The sequence below is a fragment of the Bos mutus genome, chromosome 4, assembly GCF_027580195.1.
Source record: "Bos mutus isolate GX-2022 chromosome 4, NWIPB_WYAK_1.1, whole genome shotgun sequence".
Lineage (NCBI taxonomy): Eukaryota > Metazoa > Chordata > Mammalia > Artiodactyla > Bovidae > Bos > Bos mutus.
The window spans coordinates 53,778,509-53,805,356 of NC_091620.1; the positions used below are offsets into that span (position 1 = coordinate 53,778,509).

Here is a 26,848-nt window from a genome sequence, read left to right on the forward strand (position 1 = left end):
ACCGAGTCCCCATCGAGACTTTTAGTGGGATAGACTGAGCCAGGAAGGCGTAGGCAGGTTTCATGGAGAATTGGGAGGCTTGGGGTGTCAGAGTGGAGAGTTCCCCCAGGGAAGAGCACTGTTCTGACTTCCTCTGCGTGGGGAAGAACAGGACCGGAACGCTCTTGACCCTGAAACCACGTCTGATGCACTTTACCAGCTCCTCCTTGAAGCAGAGTTCGCTGCAGCTGCGTCATCAGAATCTTCCAGTTTTCCTTGTGTTTCTGGCCAGCCCTCCAAGTCTTCTTTGCCAACTTTTCTTCTGAGTGGTGACCTTCCTTTTGTTGGGCCAGGCCCTAGTCTCTTCTCTTTTTTTTTTTCCTCTCGAATCTACACCCTCTCATTGGACATATTATCTGGGCCCATGGCCCTACATAACTTCCTTGTGCTGACCGCTTCTTGTTCTCTTCCTTCAGTGGCAACTTCCCTTCTGAACACTAGAATTTTATCTAACTGCCTGTTTGAAATCTAGTTCTGCTTGGCTCTTTGCATCATCTCAAGCTAAACACACCCCAGATGACACTCTTGAGTTCCAGCTTGCTGATTCCCTCCACCACCTGCTTCTCATCCAGCCCTCCCCACCATGGCCGGTGGCTTAGTCAGCTAGCCATCCGGGCACTCAAACCCAGGTGCCAACCTCGGTGCCTCTTTCCCCTTCGCTGCATAAGTCAGGGTAGCCTAGACCATGGTGCAGTAGCAAATGAACCTTAACATCTCAGAGACTTGATACTGTAACATTTATTGCTTGCACATCACAGGCCAGTGTGGTGGGAAGAGTGGGGAGGTGAGTTTGACTCCACTTAGTCCTTCAGAGATCCATCTCGGGACACTGCCACCCTGGATATGTGGCCTCCAGGGATGCTGCAGGGAGGGGAGAGAGAGAAAGGCTGCGGAGTCTGCAAGGGGTGTTTTTGAGACCCATTTGTTATCCCCCGCCCCACTCACCATGAGTGAGCACTCAGTCCCATGAGATGGATGAGCGTGCATGGTCCCTGGCACACTCACCAGTTGTGTCCAGCCAGTCTGTCACCAAGTCCTGCCTCCAGACCCTCCTACACAGCACTCCATTCTATCTCGGCTGCCATGGCTCTTCATCAAGCCCCACCACCCTCCTCCCAACTGCTGCCACATCCTGGTAGACGTGTCTTCGTGTTTGCTTTCCTGCTCTTGAAATGTATTACCTTCCCACACAGCCAAATCAGTCCACGTGCCTCCTTGTCTTAAAACCCCTCTAGGGGAGGCAGAATAATGTCCCCACCAAAGATGCCTACAGCCTCATCCCCCAAAGCCTGTAGACTGTGTTGCCTTAAAAGACAGAAGGGACTTGGCAGGTATAGTTATATTAAGATGGGTGAGTAGCCTGGATTATTCAGTATATTCACAAGCATCCTTATAAGTGACAGGAGGCAGCAGGAGGGTCAGAGGAGAGACATTTGAAGATGCTATGCTACTGGCTTGGAAGATGGAGGAAGGGCATCTTTGCATCATCCCACCACAGGGCAAGGGATGTGGGTGGGCGCCTGAATCTGGAAAAGATAAGAAAACAGATTCTTCACTAGAGCCTCCAGAAGAAATGCTGACACCTTGACTTTGGCCCCTTTCTGACTTCTGACCTCCAGAACCGTGAGATAAGAAATCAGGTCATTGTAAGCCACTTAGTTCCCTGTGTTACAGCAGCAATGGGAAAGTAATACACCATCCAGGGTCTTCTTCAGCATTTGGCATTAAATCCAGATTTATTCCCGTGGTCACAGACTATAAGCCCTGGGCGAGCCAAGACCAGGGGTGCTCATTCATCCCACTTTTGCTTTTCAGTATCTGACTCTTAACAGACACTTAATATTTCTTGAATATGTGAGTGAAGAACAGGGAGGGAAAGAGAAAATGAGAAGATGAAAAAAAGACAAAAGGAGGAGAGGGAGGAGGAGAAAAGGCCTCTTGAAATCTTCTAGCCCCAACAGCACTAAGCTTTGTTGGGGCTGGAGTCTGGAACAGATGGGGAGAGAGAAGCTGGACGTATTGCGTGGGTGTGGAAGGAAGATGAGTCGTCGTCCTTAGTTAAAAAAAAAAAAATCCAAGGTGCTCTCAGGAGCCCAGACCCAGTTCTCATCTCCCTGGAAAGTGTTCTTGGGAGCACTCGGCTCTAAGGCTCCTGAGGCCAGAGCCTACCCATCGAGAATGGGAGAGAAGACAAACCCCACCTCCCTTCTCATCCGGGTCCAGCTGAGAGGTGATAACTGTAGGAAAAATGTGCGCGAGGCATCCTGGGAAGCCCTGAGGAGACTTGCATCTCCTTTGACCCCAGTGATGCCAGCCAGAGGGGTGGGTGGAGGGCTGAGAGCTCCCTATGGGATCAGGGACATTGTCCCATAAAGCAAAACTGTTTATCTATTCACAACATTTCTGACACCAAATGTGTGCGTTTTCCATACCAAGCAATTCTCCAGTTTTCTATGGACACCCACTGGATGTCCCTACAATTTAATTCAAATCTGACCCCAATTACCTAGAGTTAGCACAGACCCTACAGGTGAAGGGTCAGTTTCAGGAGACTGCTCCCCCATTTCAGATGCCAGTTGCACATCGTGGGTCCTCAGGTAACCCACACTTCAGTCTGACTTGGCTACCGATCAGGGGTTCCCATGGCCTCCTTCTCACACATTTACCAGTTTACTATAAAGGATTTTATAAATGAACAGCCAGATGAAGAGGTCCGTAGGTTGAGGTCCAATAGAACCCCAGGTGTCGAGCTTCTGTCTTTGTGGAATGTGCCACTCTCTGGCATGTGGATATGTTCACCAACCCAGAAACTCTCCAGATCCCACTGTTTAGGGGTTTATGGATGTTCCACTATGTAGGCACCATAGGTTAAATCATTGGCCTTTGATGATTAACTCGATTTCTGGCCCCAAGGTGAGAGGTGGGGCTGAAAGTTCCAGTTCCTTAACCCCACAGTTGGTTTCCCTGTGGACCAGTCCCTATCCTCCAAGAGCCATGTCATGAGCATACACTCAAGTATGGCTGAAAGGGGCTTATGAATAACGAAAGCTGCTCCTCTGACCCCATCACTCAGGTTGTTCCCAGGATTTTAGGAGCTCTACGCCCTAGTGCCGGAGAATTGACGCTTTCGAACTGCGGTTCTGGAGAAGACTCTTGAGAGTCCCTTGGATGGCAAGGAGATCAAACCAGTCAGTGCTAAAGGAAATCAACCCTGAATATTCATTGGAAGGACTAATGCTAAAGCTGAATCTCCAATACTTTGCCACTTGATGCAAATAACTGACTCATTGGAAAAGACCCTGATGCTGGGAAAGATTAAAGGCGAAAAGAGAAAGGGCCAGCAGAGGATAAGATGATTAGATAGTATCACTGACTCAATGGACATGAGTTTGAGCAAACTCCGGGAGATCGTGAAGGACAAAGGCGCCTGGTGTGCTATAGTCCATGGTGTCACAAAGAGTCAGACACAACTTAGTGACTGAACAGCACCAAACAGTCAGGAATCTGGGATGAAGACCAGATGTGTAATTCTTATTATATCACAATATCATAGTCTCACAATATCAAAGTCATTATGAGTTATTATATCACGATATCAAATTTATTTTATCACAATATCATAGTCTCCTAAACCCAGACACTAGACTTGGGCCCTAAGGTTTGGGTTCTACTTTTAGGCTTCCTACTTGCTCTGGTGCTATAGGAATTATCCCACTAGGATCTTTAGTCTATGGAGGGGAGGCAGGCCAGGAACCAGGAGGGCTTGTAGAGTGTGGTGGGCCATGGGGCAGGTGAGGGGACCTTGGCAGATGCCCTGTTGAGGATGTCTGTCCTGGCAGTGGGGCCAGGGAAAGCAGCCCCAGCCTACTGGCCATCCTTCCAGATTCCAGCAGGTCCTGAGTGACTCTCTTCCAGATCTGAGCTCTGATCACTCAAGGAGCTGGGAGACCACTCAGAGTCACCCAGCCCTTGATGTGCTCAATGGGAAACTGAGTCAGGCTGGAGGGTGTGGAGACTTGCCAGAATCATGCTGTGAGCCCTTGGCAAAACTCGAGCCACTGACGTCCTGCCGATGTGGAGGGGGCACCCTGTCCTTTCCCTCCCACTGCCCTCAAATGCGAACTTCTCAAATTTGTTTTCTCCACCACTGTAGCCCTGGGCCTGATGGGCCCTGGCACATGCTAGCTGCTCAGTAAACAGTTGTTGGGAGGATGGATCCCTCACTGCCTCCGTATCTCTGACCTTCAACCTGGGAACCCTGCCCCATTGTGCCACCTACGCCTGAGCTCCTCAGCCCTTGTGACTATGTTCCCTCACTCATCTAACAAGTTCTGGGCCCCGAAACGTCAGCTGGCAGAAGCAGCTGGCTGTGCCAGGGCCTAATGTTCCACATTAAGGAACATCTGTTGGTGAGGGCTCCCAGGGCGTGGGCCAGACACAGCCACACTCTATGGCCATTTTGTGGTCAGCACGGGCCACGTCGGCCAAAGATGTACTGTTAGGTCTCTTTCAAGGACATGTTGTCATGACTAGCCATGTGTAGGGGGGAGTCCTGCTGTAATGGGCGGACAAGAGTCATCAGTAACAGGCTTGGTACCCATCTCCCTTCATGTGGCCCCCAGAATCCTCATTATCTTGGTTTGTCATCCTCAGAGCTTTCTGTGATGCTTCTACCTCCCAAATGCAGTCATTCTGGAAGCAGGATACTATGGGTTAATGTGACTGCATGTGAATTCTAAAGTTGTTGTTGTTCAGTCTGTAAGTCGTGTCCGACTCTTTGTGACCCCGTGGACTGCAGCACAAGCTCCTCTGTCCTCCACTGTCTCCCGGGGTTTGCTCAGACTCATGTCCATTGAGTCAGTGATGCTATCTAACCATTCTAAAGTAGCCAGGTCTGAATTCTAAGAGATAGGGTTTTTTGCACATAGTAACTTCGGACGCTTTCTGATCTAAACATGACCTGAAACTGTGGGCCCCAACAGAGTGGCTGTGAGCTCAGGAGGCCCACCCCAGGCCCCCACCCCTGCCCAATGCCTGCCGGGCTTCCTCTGTGTCTGCCCAGGGGCCCTCTACCAGCCTTTCTCACCTGCTTGGGCTCTATTTCATCTCTCTGCCTAGGTCTGTCTCAGGGGAATGATTCCCAGGGATACCTCAGTGAAATAATGAGATTAGTGGTAATAACAATGGTGACCAGGCACTGAGTGAGTCTGCCTTTCTTCCAACAACTTTTCATGTATGAACTCATTGATCCTTCCCACAGCCCTGGGGGTGGGACAGGCACAGGCTGTCTTGCACCTGGCAGAGGAGCCCTCCAAAGTCCTGATTTAGAGCCTGCTCAGCCAGGTGAGGTCCCTTTCCTGGAAGTCTGCACTCTGCCATTGGACACGCCACATACTGCCTCCTGTCTCTGCCTTTGCGTGATTGTATCACTCTATGCACTTTCTCTGCCCACCTGGAACACGTGGAGTTCCCTGCTCCTCTCATGTTGTGTCCTTTCCCTGGATGACCTCTCACCCCATGGCCTCGCCCGTGCCCCTTGTGCTGGAGTGTAAAGCAAGGAGCTATTAAGGAGCTGAGGTGATAGGGCCACTGATTGGTGCTCACTGATAGTGGTGGCCATGTGACTCAGTCACATCTTTCTTTGGAAGAGCTCGCAGTCACAGGTGTGTGGGGATGAGTAAGGAGACCAATGGGGAAGCTGTAACCAGGGTCCTAGGGAAAAGTGGTCTGCCCTTGACCTGGTGGAGGTGCATGGATTCCACAAATATTTGACTGTCAGACCAGCAGGACTTGGGTCTACAGAGCACGAAGAAGGTGACAAAATGAGAATGATTCCAGGATTCCAACTGGGGCTGAGACAGGAAATCAGGTTTTGTAGGAAATGCTCAGATGAGTCTTGGACAGGCTGGGTGTAGGTTGTCTTGGGCCTTTCAAGGTGGGGATATCCAGCAGGCACCTGGCTGTGAGAGGCAGCCCTCAGGTTGTACAGGAGACAGGCTTGGGACCTGTGTGTATAATTCTGTCAGGAAGCCCTTGAGCCTGGTTCAGTTCAGTTCAGTTTACTGATTGAGGAGTATCTGACTCTGCAACCCCATGGACTGCAGCATGCCAGCCTTCTCTGTCCATCACCAACTCCTGGAGCTTGCTCAAACTCACGTCCATCGAGCCGGTGATGCCATCCAACCATCTCATCCTTTGTTGTCCCCTTCTCCTGCCTTCAATCTTTCCCAGCATCATGGTCTTTTCTAACGAGTCAGTTCTTAGCATCAGGTGGCCAAACTATTGGAGCTTCAGCTTCAGCATCAGTTCTTCCAATGAATATTCAGGACTGATTTCCTTTAGGATGAACTGGTTGGATCTCCTTGCAGTCCAAGGGACTCTCAAGAGTCTTTTCCAACACCACAGTTCAGAAGCATCAATTCTTTGGCACTCAGCTTTATTTATGGTCTCTCACAGCCATATATGACTACTGGAAAAAACATAGCTTTGACTATATAGACCCTTGTCGGTAATGTCTCTGCTTTTTAATATGCTGTCTAGGTTTGTCATAGCTTTCCTTCCAAGAAGCAAATGTCTTTTAATTTTACTTGCTCCTTGGAAGAAAAGTTTTGAGTCTGTTGATCTCGTCTAAGATGAGTGGAGCAAAGGGCCGAGGGCAGGGCAGATGCTAGCCCCTGCATTCAGTCAGGTGGGTCCCAGTGATGAGGGCCAGGAAGGTCAAGAGGCCTCTCAGTGGAGAGGAGGGATGACGTCAGATGAGGGGTGAAGCATGAAGGAGAGGTGAGGATGGAGTGACAAGGAGTGCAGAGAACAACACCAGGAGGCTGGTAGGGGCTGGGAGGAGAGTGGGCACAGGGGTTGGAGGATCTACTGAGCGCCCCAAATCTGAAAATCTGGTCTTCAAACTTGACCTCTTCCTCCTCCTGGCAGCTCACGTGCTGTGAGTCACTGTCTTAATGATTCCTAAATAGTTCTCAGTTTGTCCTTACTCCTCTCCATCCCTCGGTGCTCACCTGATCTGGGTGTGCGTCCCCACCATGGTGGCCTCTGAGGTGATCCCTGCCTCCTATCCCTTTGTGCTCCAAGTCCTGTCATAGTCCTGGGGTTGGCTGTGTAGGTCTCTGCCTGGCTGACTCTGCCCTCCTCCCCACCCCCATCTGACCAGTTTGTGCTCCTCCTTCAGGTTCCTCCTTCATTTTCACTCCATCTCTCCACTCCAGGCCTGTCCCAAAAGGCAGTGGGTGGCCGGGGCACGGGGTAGTGGTGGCAATGGAGCATCCTCAGGCCAGCTAGTTCCTGCCTCTCCCTCCATCCAGGAGGTAGATCTGAAGCTGGACCTCACAGTGACGTGGAGCCTGGGGATGTGGAAGAGCTCGTGCAGGGTGCTGTGTGTGTGTGCTGCGTGTGTGCTCCATGTGTGCACTGTATGTATCTGTGCTCTGTGTGTATGTGTGTCTGTGTTTGTGTGCTGTGTGTGCTGTGTGTGTGTCTGTGCTCTATGTATGTGTGCTGTATGTGTGCTCTGTATGTGTGCTCTGTATGTGCTCTGTATGAGACACCATGGTCTCTGTGTGTATGCTCTGTGTGTGCTGTGTGTGCTCTGTGTGTGTTGCATGTGTGCTCTGTGTGTGTGTGTGCTGTGTGTGTATGCACTCTGTGTGTGTGTGCTCTGTGTATGCTGTGTATACTCTGTGTGTGTGTTGTGTGTGTGTGTGCTGTGTGTGTCTGTGCTCTATGTGTGTATGCTGTGTGTGTGTGCTCTGTATGTGTTCTCTGTGTGTGTGTGCTCTGTGTGTGTGTGCTGTGTGTATGTACTCTGTGTGTATATTTGCTCTGTGTGTGTGCTCTGTGTGTGCTGTATGTGCTCTGTGTGTGTGTGTGTTGTGTGTGTATGCTCCGTGTGTGTGCTCTGTGTGTGTACACACTCTGTGTGTGCTGTGTGTGCTCTGTGTGTGTGTTCTCTCTGTGTGTGTGCTGTGTGTGTACGTGCTCTGTGTGTGTATGCTCTGTGTGTGCTCTGTGTGCTCTGTGTGTGTGTTGTGTGTGTGTGTGCTGTGTGTATGCACTCTGTGTGCATGCTCTGTGTGTGCTGCATGTGCTCTGTGTGTTTGTGTTGTGTGTATGCACCCTGTGTGTGCTGTGTGTGCTCTGTCAGTGTGTGTGCTCTGTGTGTGTGTGCTGTGTGTGTATGCACTGTGTGTATGCTCTGTGTGTGTGCTCTGTGTGTGTGTGTTGTGTGTGTGTGCTCTGTGTGTGTGTGTTGTGTGTGTATGCACTCTGTGTGTGCTGTATGTGCTCTGTGTGTGTGTTGTGTGTATGCACTCTGTGTGTGTGCTGTGTGTGCTCTGTGTGTGTGTGTGCTCTGTGAGTGTGTGTGCTCTGTGTGTGTGCTCTGTGAGTATGTGTGCTGTGTGTGTGTGTGTGTGCTGTGTGTGTACACACTGTGTGTATGCTCTGTGTGTGTGTGCTCTGTGAGTGTGTGTGGTCTGTGTGTCTGTGCTCTGTGTGTGTGTTGTGCATGTGTGCTCTGTGTGTGTGTGTGCGTGCTGTGTGTGTATGCACTCTGTGTGTGTGTGTGCTGTGTGTGCTCTGTGTGTGTGCTCTGTCAGTGTGTGTGCTCTGTGAGTGTGTGTGCTCTGTGTGTGTGTGCTATACGTATATGCACTCTGTGTGTATGCTCTGTGTGTGCATGCTCTGTGTGTGCTGTGTGTGCTCTGTGAGTGTGTGTGCTGTGTGTGTGTGTGTGCTGTGTGTGTGCTCTGTGTGTGTGTGTGTGTGTGTGTATGCACTCTGTGTGTACGCACTCTGTGTGTGTGCTCTGTGGATGTGTGCTGTGTGTGTGTGCTCTGTGTGTGTGTGCTCTGTGAGTGTGTGTGCTCTGTGTGTGTGTGCTATATGTATATGCACTCTGTGTGTATGCTCTGTGTGTGCATGCTCTGTGTGTGCTGTGTGTGCTCTGTGAGTGTGTGTGCTCTGTGTGTGTGGTGTGTGTGTGCTCTGTGTGTGTTGTGTGTGTGTGCTCTGTGTGTGTTGTGTGTGTGTGCTCTGTGTGTGTGTGTGCTGTGTGTGTATGCACTCTGTGTGTACGCACTCTGTGTGTGTGTGCTGTGTGTGCGTGCTCTGTGTGTGTGTGTGCTCTGTGTGTGTGTGTGCTCTGTGTGTACGCACTCTGTGTGTGTGCTCTGTGGGTGTGTGTTGTGTGTGCGTGCTCTGTGTGTGTGTGCTCTGTGAGTGTGTGTGCTCTGTGTGTGTATGCACTCTGTGTGTACGCACTCTGTGTGTGTGCTCTGTGGGTGTGTGCTGTGTGTGCGTGCTCTGTGTGTGTGTGCTCTGTGAGTGTGTGTGCTCTGTGAGTGTGTGTGCTCTGTGTGTGTGTGTGGGGAGGGACTGCTGGACTGCTGGACACCATGGTTTTCATCCCCACAGGGTGCCCTGGGATGTGGGACAACATCACGTGTTGGAAGCCCGCCCACGTGGGTGAGATGGTCCTGGTCAGTTGCCCTGAACTCTTCCGAATCTTCAACCCAGACCAAGGTGGGTTTCCCCCAGGGCCTCTTTAGGCTACACTCGGTCCAGCCTGTTCCCCCAAGTCGGACCCCAGGCATTCCTGGGAGACAAGCACCAAAGACCGGGGTAACCTGCAGGGAGGTGGTTCCCATTTCAGAGCTCTGTGCTGGTGAGATGAAATCAGGGACCCCTGTGCACAGAGGGACACAGAAGCACCCCTCACACATGGCAAGGCCCCGTAGAGGTACGTCAGAGGGGCAAGGCTAGGCTCTCGGATGTGGGCTCCATTGCGTAACCCATCTGGGGACCTTGAGCAGGGCAGTCACCCCTCTGTCCCCCCATTTCCTAGTCTATCAGATGGGAATGTGGAATGGTGACTGGGAGAATTTAAGTGGAAGATGCTGGTGGAAGTCCCTTAGCAGGACTGGGTGCAGCTTGATGGTCAGCCGTAAGTGTGAGCTGATATTATGACCACTATCACTCATACAGGGAGGCCCAGATGACTGTTCTCCATGGGGAGGGGCCTGAGGGGAAAGGGTTCCGAGGGATCTCTCCTTTGGATGTGAGTCTGGGGGGCTCTCCAGGCCTCTTTCTGCCTTGGCAGAGACTCATGAACCCCAAAAGAAGGTTGGTGTCTGCTTTTAGTGCACATTGACACTGGGAGGGGCCTGGAGCCAGACTGGCCCTCCGCCCCAACTCTGTGGGTGTCCCAGAGTTAGGCTGGGTAGAGGGAGATGGAGGGACTGGGCTCCAGGCAGGTGATGTACTGAGAACCATGCATGGACCACCTAGTCCTGGGTTGGGGCCTTGGTTTGAGTAAGGAGGGTAGGGACTCCTACAGGGACTAGAGGCTCTGAGACACTTGTGTAGCCATGCATGAGTCCCTTGAGACCTGGTCCTCAGCTTCCTCCCTCACGTGCCTAAGGCCTCGGCCAGTGTCCCTCTAGAAGTAGAGAGTCTCCAGGCTGTGCTTCACTCCACTGTCCTCTAGTCCACGTCAGAGGCAGGGGCAAATTTTTTTCACACCTGAAAGTCCAGCAACCTTGTTTCTGCCTGCAGGGGAGTCTGCTTGGAGGAGGTGGTACGGGGAGATAGAGGCAGTGTCCTGGGGATGCCCGGCCCCATCCCTGGCTCCCCGCCCAGGACTAGAGAAGGCAGGGTCTCGCTGTGCTGCCCCCATCTCGCCTCCCCGACTTTCCGTTTGGGCCCGTTAGCCATACCTCCCACCTCCAGAATATCAGTCCAGGCCAGTCCAGCAGTTAAACTCTCCCATCCTGACAGTGGCATGAGGACTGGATCCAACCCAGAGCAGAACGGGAAGTGCTGAAAGGAGAGGCACAGTGTGAGTGGTGGTTCATCAAGCGGGGTGACAGCCCAGTGATTCAGCTCCAATTTCTAATTCATTCCTATAGAAACCAATTAATCACTTCCTCCATTCACGTACTCCTTTCATTCAGTCATTTATTTAAAGTTGACAGAACATCTACTCTGGGTCAGGTACCGTGGCAGGACTACTTTTCCACCACGCACAGAAAAGGTAAAATGAATCAGCCGTTAAATAAAATTTTCTTAAGATATGCTTTCTTTCAGATTCTATGCCTCCCTCTGGCAATTGCACAATGAATGTGTTATTTACACCTGCCTCTTAATGGTTCATTAAGGCAGGGCCTTTTAGCATCTCCATTCACAAAGTTAGACTTGACTTAAATACTTAGAAAGCTGAGAACCGCAGTTTTCCTTTTATTTCCTGGTTCCCAGGGCCGAATCTCATGCTCATAGAAATAGTTGCTGCTTTGCAGCTGTTGGAGATGCAGGAACGCGATCTCGCTCCTCCTTTGGAATGCCTCACTTTCTCAGTAACTGTGCCCTGTTCTTGCAGGAAAGATAGAAGTCTCTAGTTGAACAGTAGAATCCCAGCTTGTAGTTCTCAGGCCTCTGGAGCCCCAGCACAACCTCTCTTCAGAGTCTGGGAGTGGGAAGGAGGAGGGCACCATCAGCAGGGCTCAGAGAGCAGATTGACTTTAGCCAGCCTCGCTCACCTCTGTGTTTTCTCTCTTGCTCTGTTTCAGTCTGGGAGACGGAAACCATCGGTAAGAGGAACCTTGGAGAGGACAGACTGCTGATCATCTGTCCATCTGTCCATCCAGCAGGAGCCCAGCTCTGACTGTTAGGAGTGGGTGGGGATGGAATGAGAGGTTCATCAGGGGCTGGGCTCATCCTTGCTTTCCCTTCCCTCCACCCTTGGCCATCTGGAGGCTAGGGAGACACAGGGAGATGAAAAATTGCAGCCCTTGGTCTCAGGGTGGTCATGGGCTTGTTTGGGAAGATGGGACTTGCCTATAGAGGGGCAGCAAGCAAGGACACCTGTGTGCTTTGGCATGAGCTTCTGTACACATACAGGCCTGACTGTGTGTGTGAACCCATGCCGATACTGACATCCCCAGGGCCATGGAGTTGGAATGTATGGCAGGCTCTGGAGCAGAAGAGACCTACCAAGGTGACGTGCAGGCAAACTAATGATGCTGTCAGGGAAGGCTTCCTGGAGGAGGTGACATGTCAGTTGGACCTTGAAAACACAATTTTGAAAAGTAGAGGGAAATGGGGGTTCATTGCTAGCAGAGGATTCAGCCTAAAAAAAAGTGGAGGTGGAAATAAATAATTGGGAGAGAAAGAGAAAAATATGTCTGAGGAGGAAATCTTTGGAGTTCTGGGGTTCCTTTGGTGGGAGCAGTTTGTGGGCTGAGATGGAGGGTTGAACACCAAACAAAAAACCCAAGAGCAGGACCCATATTGCTATTCTATGTCCTTTTTCCTGAAAAGAGCCGGTTAATGAGCTTGTTTACAAAACAGAAATAGACTCAGAGATAGAAAACAAACTTAAGATTATCAAAGAGGATAGCAGAGGTGGAGGTAGAGGCAAATTAGGAGTTTTCCACGAACATATACGCACTATTTTATACAAGTTAGACAAACAACAAGGAAAGACGAAAAAGAGAAAAGGCCAGTCACCCTCTTCCAGTCCTCTCTCACTTCAGAGGCCTTCCCCTTCTCCTGACAATGTCTCATTTCCATACCCTGTTGTCCAGTGGGGAGAACTGAGCCACCATTAGCATCATAGAAATACAAAGCAAGTGGGATGGCCCTGGAAGGTGCAGTGTGTATGTGGCTGCTGTGTGCGATGCTTCCTCTTGGCTGAGACCCCACCTCCTCCCAGCTCCCCTTCTCTAGACCAGGGGCAGCCTTGACCTTCCAGGGAGCAGAGTAAGCAGTGGATAGCCCTGGCAAGCTGATGGTCAGGTGTCCTGACTCACGTCCACGTCTGTTTTGCAGGAGAGTTCGGTTTTGCAGACAGTAAATCCTTGGATCTCTCAGGTAAGGGATGAGCTAAAATTGACCATGGGCGGGCTAGAGGGAGAACATCTAACATATGAGGTCACAGGGAGCTAACCTGTGAGCTTGGGAACCTCCTTCCAGGCTGGGCTATGCCCCTCTGTGGCTCTGTGATCTTTGGTAGCTCACTTTCCTTCTCTGATTAAGTTGTGGGTTTTCTCCATGGAAATTTGCATGCAAGTGCTCAGACAGAACACTGTGCATATAATTTCAGGAAAGGACAGATCTCAGTAAAAGAACTCCTGGATTAAATGGCCTGTGATAGCTTGGAGCTCCCACAAGTAGAACAGTGGTTCTCATACTTTGTGATCACAGTCACGGGCGTGCTAAGTCACTTCAATTGTGTCTGACTCTTTGTGACCCCGTGGACTATAGCCCACCAGGCTCACAGAAGTCCATGGGATTCTCCAGGCAGAAATATTGGAGTGGGTTGCCATTCCCTTCTCCAGCACAGTCACCTAGTGGGCTTGTTAAAACAGATTCCTGAACCTCACCCCAAGAGTCTCTGATAGAGCAGTCTGGGTGGGGCCTGAGAGTGTGCATTTTGGCCAGTCTCTCTGGTGATGCTAATGGGCCCGTCTAGGGAGGGCACCCACTTCGAGAACCTCTGGCCTAAGATTCTGTGCTTCTATGAAGTTGCTGGAGCAAAACAGCCTAGTGAAGTAGGCGCAGGCACTGCAGGGTGTGGGCAGTCTGGAGAGTACTCCATCTTCCGGAGATTTCTATCAGAACAATAGACCAGAAGATTCATGGAATAGTTCTAAACAAAAAGGTTTATACTTTTCTGAGCCCACACTATGTTTTGAAAAGGGTAAGAAGGAAAATAAAAGAAAGGAAATGGCTTGTATCTCCAGGATACTTTTTAAAAAAATGTTTTTCAGTGCAGCTTCCCTTTCCTCTTCCCACCACCCTGATGTGGGCAGAGCAGAGAGGAGACCCAGGGAAGGGAAGGGCTTGGCCACTGCCATGGTCCCCTAGGACGTGCAGACTTTCTGAAAGAAATGTTCAGAGGGACTTGGAAGGAGGGTGCCAATAGCAGCCTGAAACAGATTTGCTGGAAGAAAAAACCATTTGGCATCAAACTGTGGGACAGAAGTGACCTCGTCTCTCCTGGGCCTGCCAGACGTCCTCCTTGTCCTGGGTCACATACAACTCAGAATCTGAGCTGCAATAAGAGACCAGTCTCCCTGCTCTGGGCAGAGGTCTCTTTATGGCAGGATCACCCACCCTCTGCTGCTCCCCAAAGCCCGAGGAAGTGCATTTCTGACTCTTGGTTGAAAAGAACTGGCCTTGGATCTTCCAACTCAATCAGCAGGACACGAGGTTGGAAAAGTGTTGGCGTCTCCTGTGTTGGCTGCTGCCCTTGTCCCTGTCCGAGCGCCCCAGAGATGGCCTTCTGAGCAGGGCTTCTTCCAGCAGCATGGATGCTGGGGCCCCTTTTATGCAGATGTCTTTTGTTTATGATTTCCTGGCCCCTGAATCCTGTGAAAGGAAGAGCCACCCCCAGGTGTTCTAATACACCAGGTAAACTCCCAGGAAGCCAGTCGGGGAAGGGGGGTCAGCCTAGGGCCACACTTAGGGGCTGGGCTGGAGGCAGAGGGGGCTGCTGCCTTTTCCCCTCCCCTAGACATCGTGGTTCACCGCTAGACAGTCAGGAGCAGAAAGGATAAAATGAACAATCGTTAAAGGCTAAAAGGCCCCAGGCGGGGTGAAAACCAGACTGGACTCCACTCTGCAGACAACAAATGACTCCTGCCTCCTCTGGTGTCCTACAAAATGGCCTTTAAAGTCAAGCTAAAGAAAATTAAAGTACATTAGTGATAGGAAACAGACTTCTAAACTTGAAAGGGCAGAAGTCTTTTTTTTAACCTGAATATGTATCTTAATAAGATCTGATGCTAGGTTAATGGAGGTCTGGTCCTTGTTAATTAAGCAAGCCTCGTGCCCCCTGGACACCATGGAAGTTGCTGGAAGGCCCAGAACTCCCGGTGAAAGCCTCACCTGGAGCTTCTCCAGATATGACGAGAGCTCCTGCCACGCCACTGCCCAAGATGATTCTTGGGCCAGGAGCTCTGGGCCTGGAATCTGCATTTGTGATCCCAGATCATTCTTGCGCTGTTCCAAGGCCTTCAGGAGGGGCTCAGGCCTTTTCCTAGAGGGAAGGAGGCTGGATTCTTCCTGGCTCAGTCCTCTCACTCCTTGTTTAGAGGTCAGCTTTCATTGAGCCCCCCTGCACCCCACGTTCTTACTATACAGACTAAACAATTATTATTTTCACTTGGACACTGCCATGCTTCTCAGATGGACATGTGGATTTCCAGGAATTTCTACTTAAGGAGTAATTGGCCATTAAGAATTTTAGACCCCTCTTACATCACTTCTGTGCCTCACCGCGTTTTTGTTCTGCTGCAGACATGAGGGTGGTGAGCCGGAATTGCACAGAGGATGGATGGTCGGAGCCATTCCCTCATTATTTCGATGCCTGTGGGTTTGAGGAGTATGAATCTGAGACTGGGGACCAGGTGAGTATCTGCTGCCCTCCTGAAGGTGGAGGGAGGGGCCGAGGAGGCCTGTGGAAGCACGTGTCCCCCAGGGGTCCTGACTCCTGATGAACTGCAGAAATTCGAGTCCCCGGCAGCATTCTGAGTGCCTGCTGTGTAGCCAGATGCATGCAGGGCAGGACTTTCGCACACTCATTCTAGGCTGAGAAACAACTGTCTTGCTGCCTGAGCTCCTCCAGCCCCCAGCACATGTCCACCACCTCCCTGGTGGCTTTTCCAGGACACCTGCCTTTCTGTGGTCCGGCCATTGTAGGGTTAATGCAGGCCCAGCAGGGGGCCCCCTGGATCCTTCTCCAGGCTAAAGGCTGGCTCTATTCTGGCTGGTCAGTGCTCCTGCACTCTACCAGCATTTAGCTTCTGGCAATGCAGATGGGCAGGAGGAGGTGGCTCAGTGGGAATGGGCTTGGGGAGCTTGGGGTGGTGGAGGAACTGATGGGGGAGGGGAGGAAATGTGATCAACTAGAAAAGAGGGGAAGGAGGAGCTGGGTAGCACGCCCAGAGGTGGGCAGGCCTGGCCTGGGAGACTTGGTGCCATCCCAAGGGGGCCGGAGGCAGGCCCCACACTGAGCCCTGCATGTCCTGTGCTCTGCTCCAGGATTACTACTACCTGTCAGTGAAGGCCCTGTACACAGTTGGCTACAGCACGTCCCTCGTCACCCTCACCACTGCCATGGTCATCCTGTGTCGTTTCCGGTGAGATTCCCGACAGCCTTCGAGTGATTGCAGCCCACCGCCGTACAGAGCCCTGGCTCTGTGCCTCCCACCCCCGACTCCTGCCCTGGATGTCAGCCCTGGAGGTCTTTTGAAAGAGACCTACAGTAAGAGATAGAACCCCAGAGAGCACAGCTAACTTGTCCAGGGCCACACACAGCAAGGCAGACCACGGGCAGTAGACCTACGCCCCTCGCATTATCTTCCTGGTCTAGATGGAGAGAGGTCACAGCAGGGAGCAGTACGGCCCCCAGTAGTGGGGCCAGGTGGTGGGAGCCTGGGACTGAGTGAGGGTTAGAGAGCTGGGAAGAAGGGGTGGTCTAGGTGGACGACCCCCTTGAGACAAAGCTGTGGAGTCAGCCCAAAGCGGACCCCAGGGTGGAGGGTGGAAGGCTGTGGGGCTCCTTACTTCAAGGCATCTGTCTTCCCCTGCCGTGGGTGTAGGAAGCTGCACTGTACCCGCAACTTCATCCACATGAACCTCTTCGTGTCGTTTATGCTGAGGGCCATCTCCGTCTTCATCAAAGACTGGATCCTCTATGCTGAGCAGGACAGCAATCACTGCTTTGTCTCCACTGTGAGTGCGCTGAGCCCCGCCACAATTGGTCCTCCCTGCAACGCCCCGCTGTCCAGGTGTTTTCCTGCAGGTTGAGATGTTGGCCCCAGTGAGCACAGAAACCCAGGGATGACCATGAGGTTACTAGCAGCCGGTGAGACCCCGGCTTGACGTCACTTCCTGTTCCTTGGCCTGTGGGTATACTTGGCAGAGCAGTTGAGGCAGGTCAGGTGGAGATGTCAAGTCCCACTTGACTAAGGAGGGAACTTGGCTCAGAGAGAGGACTGGCCTGGTCATTGGTGCTTTAGCCCAAGACGGAGCCAAGGGGCTGACTGACTGGAGTTCCCTCCATACCACCTACCCAGTTCTGATAGCTTTGGAAGTAAGCAGAAAAGACAGGCTTTGATGGGGGCAGGATGAGAGAACAGCCCAGAGCACAATGCCTTGACCTGAGAGGGCACACTTGGAGGTGGTGTCTATGAGACTTCTGGGGGGACCAAGGGTATCCTATTTATCTGTGTGATATCTGAACCCTTTATTGTACCAAGGAGGCTCCTTCCTCTTTATTCTCTTTATTCTCCTCTTTGTTTTCCTCTTCTATGGGTGTTGGGGAAGGGGCAGAAAGTGGGGGAGAGTTAGCCTTGGGAGAAGAGAGGGTTCTGTGTGCACCCCCTGACCCCACCCCATCCCCATCCTTTTCTTACACATGCAGAGCTGCCTCCATGGGCAACTTTGATTCAGACTCATAGGATGCTGCAGTTTTAGACTCTGAATCCAGGAATGTTGAGTCTTTCAGACCCAAGGGTGTTTAAGCCGGACATGCCTAAGCCAAGGGCCCTCAGGATTCCGCCTGGTCCTGTTGGGCTGGATTTTCAAAGTCTGTTGGGGGCTTGCACCTCCCTCCTCTTCCCCACTCACCCTGCAGGTGGAATGCAAGGCTGTGGTGGTTTTCTTCCACTACTGTGTTGTATCCAACTACTTCTGGCTGTTCATCGAGGGCCTGTATCTCTTCACCCTGCTGGTGGAGACCTTCTTCCCCGAGAGGAGATATTTCTACTGGTACATCATCATTGGCTGGGGTAGGTCTCTGATTGTGGCCTGGACAGGTTCAGGCCCCATGAGCAGGACGTCCTTCGTCCCGCCATCCGGGAGTATTAGTCAGAGGAGGGAGGCAGAGGGAGGTGCTGCCCTGCCTCACAGCTATGGCATACTGCTGGATCTTGGATACTGTCTTGCTCTTCTCCTTGTAGAAAGCCTACTGGCTGAGGGAGGGGATATGTGCAGGGAGGCAAGGTAGCCCAGGGTCTGAGGGAGACATGGACCCTTAGAAGGCCTGGGTATGAGGGACAGTTAGGGTCCCCAGGACACCGGGTCTGAGAGGGACATATGCCCCATGGATCAGACCCCATGTCTGAGGGGTCCATTGGCCCCCAGAAGCCCCAGGTCTGAGGGGGATACTGGGCCTATTAGTCTTCCTATTATCATGGGGCTCCTTTTCTTTGTATCCAGGGACACCAACTGTGTGTGTGTCTGTGTGGGCTATGCTGAGGCTCTACTTCGATGACACAGGGTGAGTACATGCTCGAGAGCCAGGGCCCAAGCCCCAGGTAGGCTGTCAGTTAACGTCCTGAACTTCATGTTGACTGTCTCAGATAAACCATCCGACGCCGGGCCTGGCTACACCACCAGCCCTGGGCACTGCCTATGCCCTGAACCCACTGTGGGTGGACCCACCCTGCCAGGTCTCAACTGGGACCCAGTGAGGGAGTGCACACTGCCTCTGCCTCTGGGCTCAGCTCTGAGTGACTGCTCTCCTTTCAGGGAGGAGGGGAGGAACAATGAGGCTGAGGCAGCATCCCCAAGAACCTGAGTTCTCAAGGGGGAAAGTGGCCTTGCCCAGGAGCCCAGCAGTGCCCTGACTCCTGGGCTCCAGTCACTGCCTCGACAGTGGAGCAGAAGAGAGGCCCAAAGCACTGGGACCAGGATTGGGCTTGGGGTACAGTCCGTCAGCTCTCCTTTCAGCCAGCCCTTCTTCAGAGCCACAGGGGAAGAAGTGGCACCCCGTTGTCTTGCAGGGCTCCCGGCTCCCAAGCATCATCTCTCTTTTTTCTGTCTTACAGCTGCTGGGATATGAATGACAACACGGCTCTGTGGTGGGTGATCAAAGGCCCTGTAGTTGGCTCCATAATGGTGAGTGTGCTTTGGACAAGAAGCAGGAGAGAGAGAGAGGTCTGGGCTGAAGGGTCCGGGAGAGGAGAAATAAAGTGGTCACCACACAAACCAACCTCCTTTTTCATGGCTGTGTTATGTTCTGCAACGTGGATGTCCAAGTTATTTAGCTATTTCAGGAGTGTTGGACACTTGCCTTTATTCCCTTTTACCTCATTATGGAAGATGCTGCTATGAAGAGTTCTGTGCATAGTTTTGAGAATGTGTGAATATTTCTTTAGAATTAATCCCTAGAAGTAGAATTGCCAGGTCAAAAAGGGTATCCCATATCATTGTCTGCACTTGTAATTTCAATCATTTAAATTTTTGCACAGCTTTGTGGGAGATAATGTAGCTCATTGTTTTAATTTCTCCACATTGCTTGTGCAACAATTTTTTAACACATTTATTAGCAGTTTACTTTTTTTCTGGTTACTATCTGTTTATGTCTTTGCTTATTTTTTCTAGCCCAGTTTCTTACTGTTTGATAGATAGTAATGCTTCATTTGTTACACATATTGTAAATATAATTCCAACATTGCATGGTTTTATACAGTCAGACCACCAGGCCTTTTCATCATGAATTCTGAGGCTTATTTCCTATTTCTGGAAGTCTTTCCCAACCTAAGAATATAAAAGTAATCTTAATTGTTTTATAACGATTTTATAAATTGGATTATTATATATATGATGGGCTTCCCTGGTGGCTCAGATGGTAAAGAATCTGCCTGCCAATGCTGGAGACCTGGGTTCGATTCCTAGGTTGGCAAGATCCCCTGGAGGAGGGCACAGCAACCCACTCCAGTATTCTTGCCTGGAGAAACCCATGGACAGAGGAGCCGGGCGGACTACAGTCCATGAGGTCACAAAGAGTCGGACACAACTGAGTCACTTAACACTTCCACTTCCATTACATGTATGTCTTTAATCCGTCTGAAATTTTATTTTTGTGATCTGAAATGATATCTAATCTTATCAAGTTTTTTTTTCCCAATGGATAGATATCCCACCCTCTAAATATTTTTATTGAATAGGTCATCCTTTCTCCATTATGTAGAAATGGAACTTTATTGTAAACACTCCATGTACTCTACTTACGTTTTGCTGCAGACTTCCTGCTCCATGTTACTATCTATGCAGCTGTTCTTGTGGCGAGTACCCCGTAGTGCTGGTTACTATACTCTGGCAGCATGTTTTGATATCTGCTGTGGCTAATATTCCTTTCCTTATTTTTTCCCTTCAGAATTTTCTTGCACATTTACTTTTTCACATGGACTCGCACATTTGTGAAGTTGAAGGAAAAAGACCGGTTGAGATTTTTTCATAGGAATGCCACTGAATTTATAAGCAAATTTGGAGGAGAAGTGGTTTTCTTAAAATACTAAGTCTTCCTTTCCAAGAATATGGCACGATCCTCTATTTATTTAGTCTTTCTCACAGAGTCATTTTGTATAGTGTTCTGTAAGTTGTCTTGGTAAGTTTACCTTTATGGTGTCTGAGTTTGTGCTCGTGTAGGAATTATTCTTTTGTTGGATTTTCTAGTGGGTGTGTTTGTGCTGGTGTTTAGGGAACCTATTAGTTTTTGTGTATTTTTTCCTTTCTTGGTTACCTTGGAAGCTCTTTTATTGGTTCTTATCCCTTTTCAGTTGGTTCTCATGGAATATTATATAATCTGTAAATGAAAATATTTTTTCTCCTTCATTTCCAATATGTATACTGCTTATTCCTTGGTTTTGTTGAGGATGATGTTTGCTACAGTTTTGGGCAGCTACCTTTCACTGAATTAGGAAAGTTTCTATTTCTGACTTGTTTCAGTGTGTATTTTTTAAAATAAGGAATAGATGTCAACTTTTATCAAATGTGTTTTGGAGACATTAATTGCTCATTCCTTTAGTGATGAACATTGTTAATATTCCAGTTTATCTTCATGATGAACAATGCTGCTGTGGATATATGTGTGCATACCCTTGAGTATGTATGAATGTGTCTTTAGAATGTACCACCAGGAGTAAAATTTCTGGGACAAAGGATATATACATTTAATATTTTCATGGACATCAATTGCCCTCCACATGTGGAGTATAAAAGTGCTCATTTCTCATGTTTTCATTGATGTTTCGATTACTGAGCTGTTCACCAATCTTATGGGGATAAAGATAGCTCATTGTTTTAACCTGTTAATGTAACAAATATTGGGCTTCCCTAATGGCTAAGTGGAAAAGAATCTGCCTGACAGTGCAGGAGATGTGGGTTCAGTCCCTGAGTTGGGAAGATCCCCTGGAGAAAGAAATGGCAACCCACTCCAGTATTCTTGTCTGGGAAATCCATGGACAGAGGAGGCTGGCGGGCTCCGTTGGATGGCAAAGAGTCAGACACGACTTAGTGACTAAACAGCAGCAACAAGTGTTACTGGATTCTTTTTCCTCTTCGCATAAAGCCTCTATGGCCCTGATCTGTTTGTCCTTTTCATGCACTGCTAAATTTTTTGTTTGTTAATATTCAGTTTATAGCTTTTGCATTGTTCTTTGTAAGTTCTCTGGTTTTAGACATGTGTCTGATCATATGTGTGAGCATGGTTTCTGTCCTTGTCTGGGTTTTGTAGCAGGGTTTTGTTCACCTCATAGGTAATTTGGGAGGTTTTCTTTTTATTTGCTTTTAAATAATGATGTAGCATGTAAATTCCATCTTCCCTAAAGGTCTTATGAAACTGGCTGGTCAAAGGATCTGGGCTGGTGCCTTTTCATACACGCATCTTTGATTATTTTTAAACTTTTCCTGAGGTCACTGTGCTATTCTGATTTCTAGATCTTGATTTGACTTGATTAATTTATATTTGACCATGTTGTCTGATCTTTTTCCTTGTGATGATTCAAAATACTCTACACAGCTGTTGTCTTGTCCTCTTTCTCATCCTTGAATTTGTTTAATTGCATTTTCTCCTTTTGGAGGGACTAACTTATGCAGTTAACAGTATTGACTATGCTAAATTCCAAGTACTGATTAGACACTGGGCATGTAGGAGAAGGCAAAACTGACAGAAGCTGCCCTCCAGGAAGGCCCTTTATCATTCTGCTTGATCTGTGAAAGCAAAACAAAACCAAAAAATGTTATATTTATTATCTACTTTTTTTTCATATTTCTTTAATGAAATTTTATCTTTAACTTCCTTCTTTAGAGGAAGTAGACATTTAATTTGTGGTACTCTTTCCCTAAATTTTGATTTGAATGCTTAATTATTTTATCTTCAATATTTCTTATCTTTTAATAAGTTAATGTTTCCCTGAGCCCTGCTTCACTCCAGCCAGGCGTTGCTGTGTGGTCCCCATTGTTATGTGTGTGTTAGTCACTCAGTCATGTCCGACCCTCCTCAATCCCTGGAACTATAGCCGGCTAGGCTCTTCTGTCCAGGGGGATTTTCCAGGCAAGAGTCCTGGAGTGGGTTGCCATTCCTTTCTCCAGGGGAGCTTCCCAACCCAGAGACTGAACCCAGGTCTCCCACATTCTTTACCATCTGAGCCACAGGGAAGCCCATCGTCTCTACTACTCCCCTCCTGCCTTGTCTTTATTTATTTACTCCCCTCCCTCCTGCTGTCTCACCATCCTCACAGCTTCCTAGTTTGTTCAGAGAGCTTTTGTCCCTGACCTTTGTCTGAAGGTAAATGCTATTGCTATTCAAAGGCGGTCCTTTAATTAATAATCCTTATTGTTCTCCATTCTGGTTCTCCGTATTCAGTGACTCTGAACTTGGAGTTTCTCCAGAGGACAGCTCTCACCTCTGCAATAGCCTCTTCTCTGTTTCGCATGGTTGTTTTTCCATCACCCTGACGCTGTTTGTTCCGTCTTTTCCAGAAACTGCTCGCTTTTCCGGCTCACGCATGACAGTTTTTGCTATTTCTCAGTATTCTCCTGGAATCTTTTTATGCCTCTCTTCTGTGGTTTCAGTGATATGGAAGGAGGCTGGAGTGTTCTCATGCTGCCACCTTATATGTGCTTATAATGCTGCCATTAGAAGTCTAGATGGCATCTTGACTGATGGCAAGAGGGCCTTGTTGAGGGAATAACAGCTAGTGTAGTGGCAGGGGTGTGGAAAGTCTTTGCTCAGAACCATTTTCACTGCTTTTTCTTTGCTTCTCAGGTTAATTTTGTGCTCTTCATCGGCATCATTGTCATCCTTGTGCAGAAACTTCAGTCTCCAGACATGGGAGGCAACGAGTCCAGCATCTACTTGTAAGTACCACTGGGTGAATTCCATGGTTAAATTCCAACAGCTCGGTGGGGCCTGCACTCAGGACACAGGAGGAGAAGGCCTGGGCATTGCTAACTGGGTACCCTACATGGGCATTGGCAGGACTTCTTTTGGATTAAAATGACTTGAAAACATAGTTGTCCATCTATCCTTCAGCCAACCCAGGAACCCCTAATCCACATAGTGACAACATGGAAACGAGAGAGAAAAAGATGGACAGATCCTGTGTCTTGCTAGGAAAATCAAGATGGAAAAGGCAGATTCCTTAAGGTAGTTAGGGTGGGTCTTGTTGGATTAGAAACTGTAGTTCTTTTGGGGGTCTTGGTTCTCAGGGGAGCGCATGACTGCTGCTGGATACAGTGCCTGAAGTCCCCGTTCCCAGGCCAGTGGGTACAAGTTGCTCAGTCCCCACTAGTGAGTGAGTCGGGCAGACAGTCTCCCTGGTCTGAGTACTGGAAGAGAAATTCTCTTTGCACCTTCTCTCGGGGCAGCTCTACTAGGTCAGGTCGTCTTCCCGCAACTCCCTCCTCCCTGGGCAGAGGGACATCTAACATGTTTGGGATTGATGGTGTTCGGGGGAAACCTCTTGGTTTCTCCACTTCCACGGCCATTCGGTTTGTTTCTTCCCAGTGTCTCTGCAGCCAGGTCCCTCACAGCTTATCCCTGCTAGCTCTGTCCCAACCCTCTCCCAGCCCTCCACCTATGCTGAATCAGACCAAGCATCTTCCATCTCAGCCTTCTTGCCTTGTCATCATGACCAGCTTGGTGTATGGGCTGTGGGAGGCAGTTTGATCCCCTGTGGTTGGCTGGAGGGGCCAGAGAGGGACAGACTGAGAACAGTCTGTGAGGTGGAAGCCTCTGTGTTGCTTCCTCAGTTTGAGAAGAGAACAGGCGAGAAGGAACTTTGTCAGAGACCCTAACCTGGGGTTCAGAACCTTGATGGCTGCCCAGAGGGCAAGTGGGACAGCAGAGAGACTCTAGCAGAGGGTCCCCCCACCCAGCCATTCTCCTGGAGAGAAGGAGAGGCAGGAATGCTTGGGAACCAGCCCCGGATCCTTCTCTCAGCCTCCTTGAGACTTCCCTGGGTTTGTGGAGCTTGTCCTTGGTCCCTGCGGTCAGTCCGGTACCTCTTCCGTGGCAGCCCTTCCTCGGGAGTGGGGATCAGCACAGGGCCTGGCTCGGTCAGGCCTGTTTTCCCTGCATGTAGGATGATTACCCTGACCGCTGCTTCCTCTCCTTTTTCTGGCTATCCATTTATTGTCTTTTATTTTTTCATGCTTTTGTGAATATTTACCAACCTTTGCTTATATGTGCGTGTTACGTAGCACATAAAATTGCTCATCCATATAAAGTCCCCTGCACTGAGGGACTGCGGGGGCCAGCTCTCTGCAGATAACTGACCTGGAAAGATCATTCCTGCCTTTGTCTCCTGGAGCCACGAAACAGGGCCCTGCTGCTCCCCCTACCTTCTTGTCCAGCGTCAGAGACCACATCCTTGTGCCTGGCTTGTTTCTCCCACTTGAGGGTGGTTTTGCTCCTGCATTAGCAGTTAGCTGTCGCAAATGTCCTCTGAAGCTGGCAGGTAGCTAACTAAGTCAGCGTCATCTCTCCTTTGAGCATCATCTCTCCTTAAGCAATCTTGGCTCCCCTCCCCACCTCCCTGCCACCTTGATTCCTGCTGCTGCTGCTGCTAAGTCACTTCAGTCATGTCCGACTCTGTGCATCCTACATGCAGGCATCCCACCAGATCTATTTCTTCTTCTGAGGTCCCTGAGACTTATCCTCCTGGGGCTCCCCTAGCTTCCTCTCTGTCTGTGCAGGGACACACAGGGACTCAGCCGCAGCCTGAGTAAGGACACTCTGCTGACCCCAGAACATTCTTTACCAGCTTGGACATCTTGCCCCAGGCAGCAAGAAACCCAGAGTGCAGAGGGAGGGAAGTGTAGGGCCAGGGTTTTGAAGGTGTATTGTAGACTAGGAGCCGTGGAGTCCTATAAGACCTTCCGAATGCATAGATCAGAACTGTCTGTAATTAACACAGGGCTTATACATTTAAGTAAAAATGCTTAAAGAACCAGCTGCAAGCATACCTCATTTTATTGTGCCTCACTTTACTGTGCTTCACAGATACTGCCTTTATTACAGATTAAAGGCCTGTGGCAACCTGGGTCTGTGTTGAACAAGTCTGTCAGCCCCATCTTTCCAATAGCATTTTCTTACTTGGTGTCTCTGTGTTATATTTCGGTAATGCTCGCAGTATTTCAAGCTTTTTAAAAAATTATATTTGTTGTGGTATCAGTGATCTTTGTTACTGCTGTGATTCACGGGAGGTTCAGATCATTAGTGTTTTTTAGCAATAAGGTGTTTTTAAATTAAGGGATGTACATTTTCTTAGACATTTTGCTATTGTACACTTAACAGGCTGTAGGATAATGTAAACATAACCTTTATATGCACTTGGAAGCCACAAAATTGATGTGAGTTTATTGCAATATTTGCTTTATTGCGGTGGTCTGAACTGAACCCGCAATATCTCAGGGGTATGCCTATAGTCGGTTTGCTCTTATTGTGTTAAAAATCCCCTTGAAATTTCAGCAAATTCTTTAAAATTTTTTTAGAGACATCTAAGCTTGAGCTCATCTCAAGCCCCAGATTAAACCTCAGGAGGATGTGGTCTGTAAGCCAGGTGGAAGGCCTGACGCAGGACAACGGGGATCGGTTTTAAGTGCAGCTACATGTTTGAGTGTTGCCAGGGTCAAGGAGACTCTATTGGTGAATGTAAGGGGTAATCAAAGTGGCCATGCTGCCAAGCATTTAAAAACACTTGCCACTCATTTAATGCCCACAGACACCCAACAAATCTGGATTAAATATAATCCCCATTTTACAGCTGAGGGAACTAGTTATCAATGAAGTGGGATGAATCCAGTGGGAAAGAATGAAGCCATAGCTACAGTGCAGGCAGGCAGGCCCTTGACTCCGAGCTTGCTTGCACCGTTATTCCTCCCCTCAAGGAATTTACAGGCAAGATGATATTAAACAAGGCTTCCTGGAAGAAAAGGCCCCAGTGGGTTCCAGTCTTGTACAAAACTGCCCTACCTGGAGTGCTTTGAGCTGGGAGGTGTCTACTGCTGGGTGGGGAGAGGAGGGGTCAATGGGGGAATTCAAAAAGGGGCAGGATGTGATGGGAGAGGGAGATTTAAGAGCTGTGTCTGAATCCCCTTGGTCAGCAGAGTTATGTGTTGGGCTGATCTGCCCACAACAATTTTCTGGGTTTTCCCTCTGTTCCCAGAACAAATTTAAGCCTGGGAATCCCCAGGAGAGACCGAGAGGACCTCCTGCCTGTGCCCACAGACCGGCACTCACTCCTTTTCCTGTAGGTTTGTTCCAGCGGCTCAGATGATGACGTTTGCCCTCCTCTGTAGACCAAGATGATGCTCCAGACCCAATCAGAGGACCTGCTGGGGGCTGAGGTTCCTGCAGGGGGCAGCAGCCCTGAGCCACCTCCACTCTCACTGGCTGCTGGGAGAAGGAATGGCTGGGCTCAGAACTTGGGCAGTGGCCAGGCATGGAGTGTGGGCCTGAGTCTGGGTTAAGCCTGTGCTTAGGCTCAACGCTGTTTGAAGCCAG

The 26,848-nt window shown here is 49.6% G+C and overlaps 1 protein-coding gene across 5 annotated transcripts in view; it reads left to right on the forward strand.

The window, feature by feature from the left end:
* Positions 1-26,848, forward strand: part of ADCYAP1R1 (ADCYAP receptor type I) — a 107,649-nt gene that overhangs the window by 65,636 nt on the left and 15,165 nt on the right. For all 5 annotated transcript variants that reach the window (XM_070369497.1, XM_070369498.1, XM_070369495.1 and 2 more), the window contains exons 4-13: positions 9,466-9,573; positions 11,616-11,636; positions 12,877-12,918; positions 15,349-15,458; positions 16,093-16,190; positions 16,653-16,785; positions 17,690-17,843; positions 18,274-18,334; positions 18,885-18,954; positions 23,108-23,199. In XM_070369497.1, coding sequence (XP_070225598.1) covers positions 9,466-9,573; positions 11,616-11,636; positions 12,877-12,918; positions 15,349-15,458; positions 16,093-16,190; positions 16,653-16,785; positions 17,690-17,843; positions 18,274-18,334; positions 18,885-18,954; positions 23,108-23,199 — 889 coding nt within the window. The remainder of the gene's footprint in view (positions 1-9,465; positions 9,574-11,615; positions 11,637-12,876; positions 12,919-15,348; positions 15,459-16,092; positions 16,191-16,652; positions 16,786-17,689; positions 17,844-18,273; positions 18,335-18,884; positions 18,955-23,107; positions 23,200-26,848) is intronic.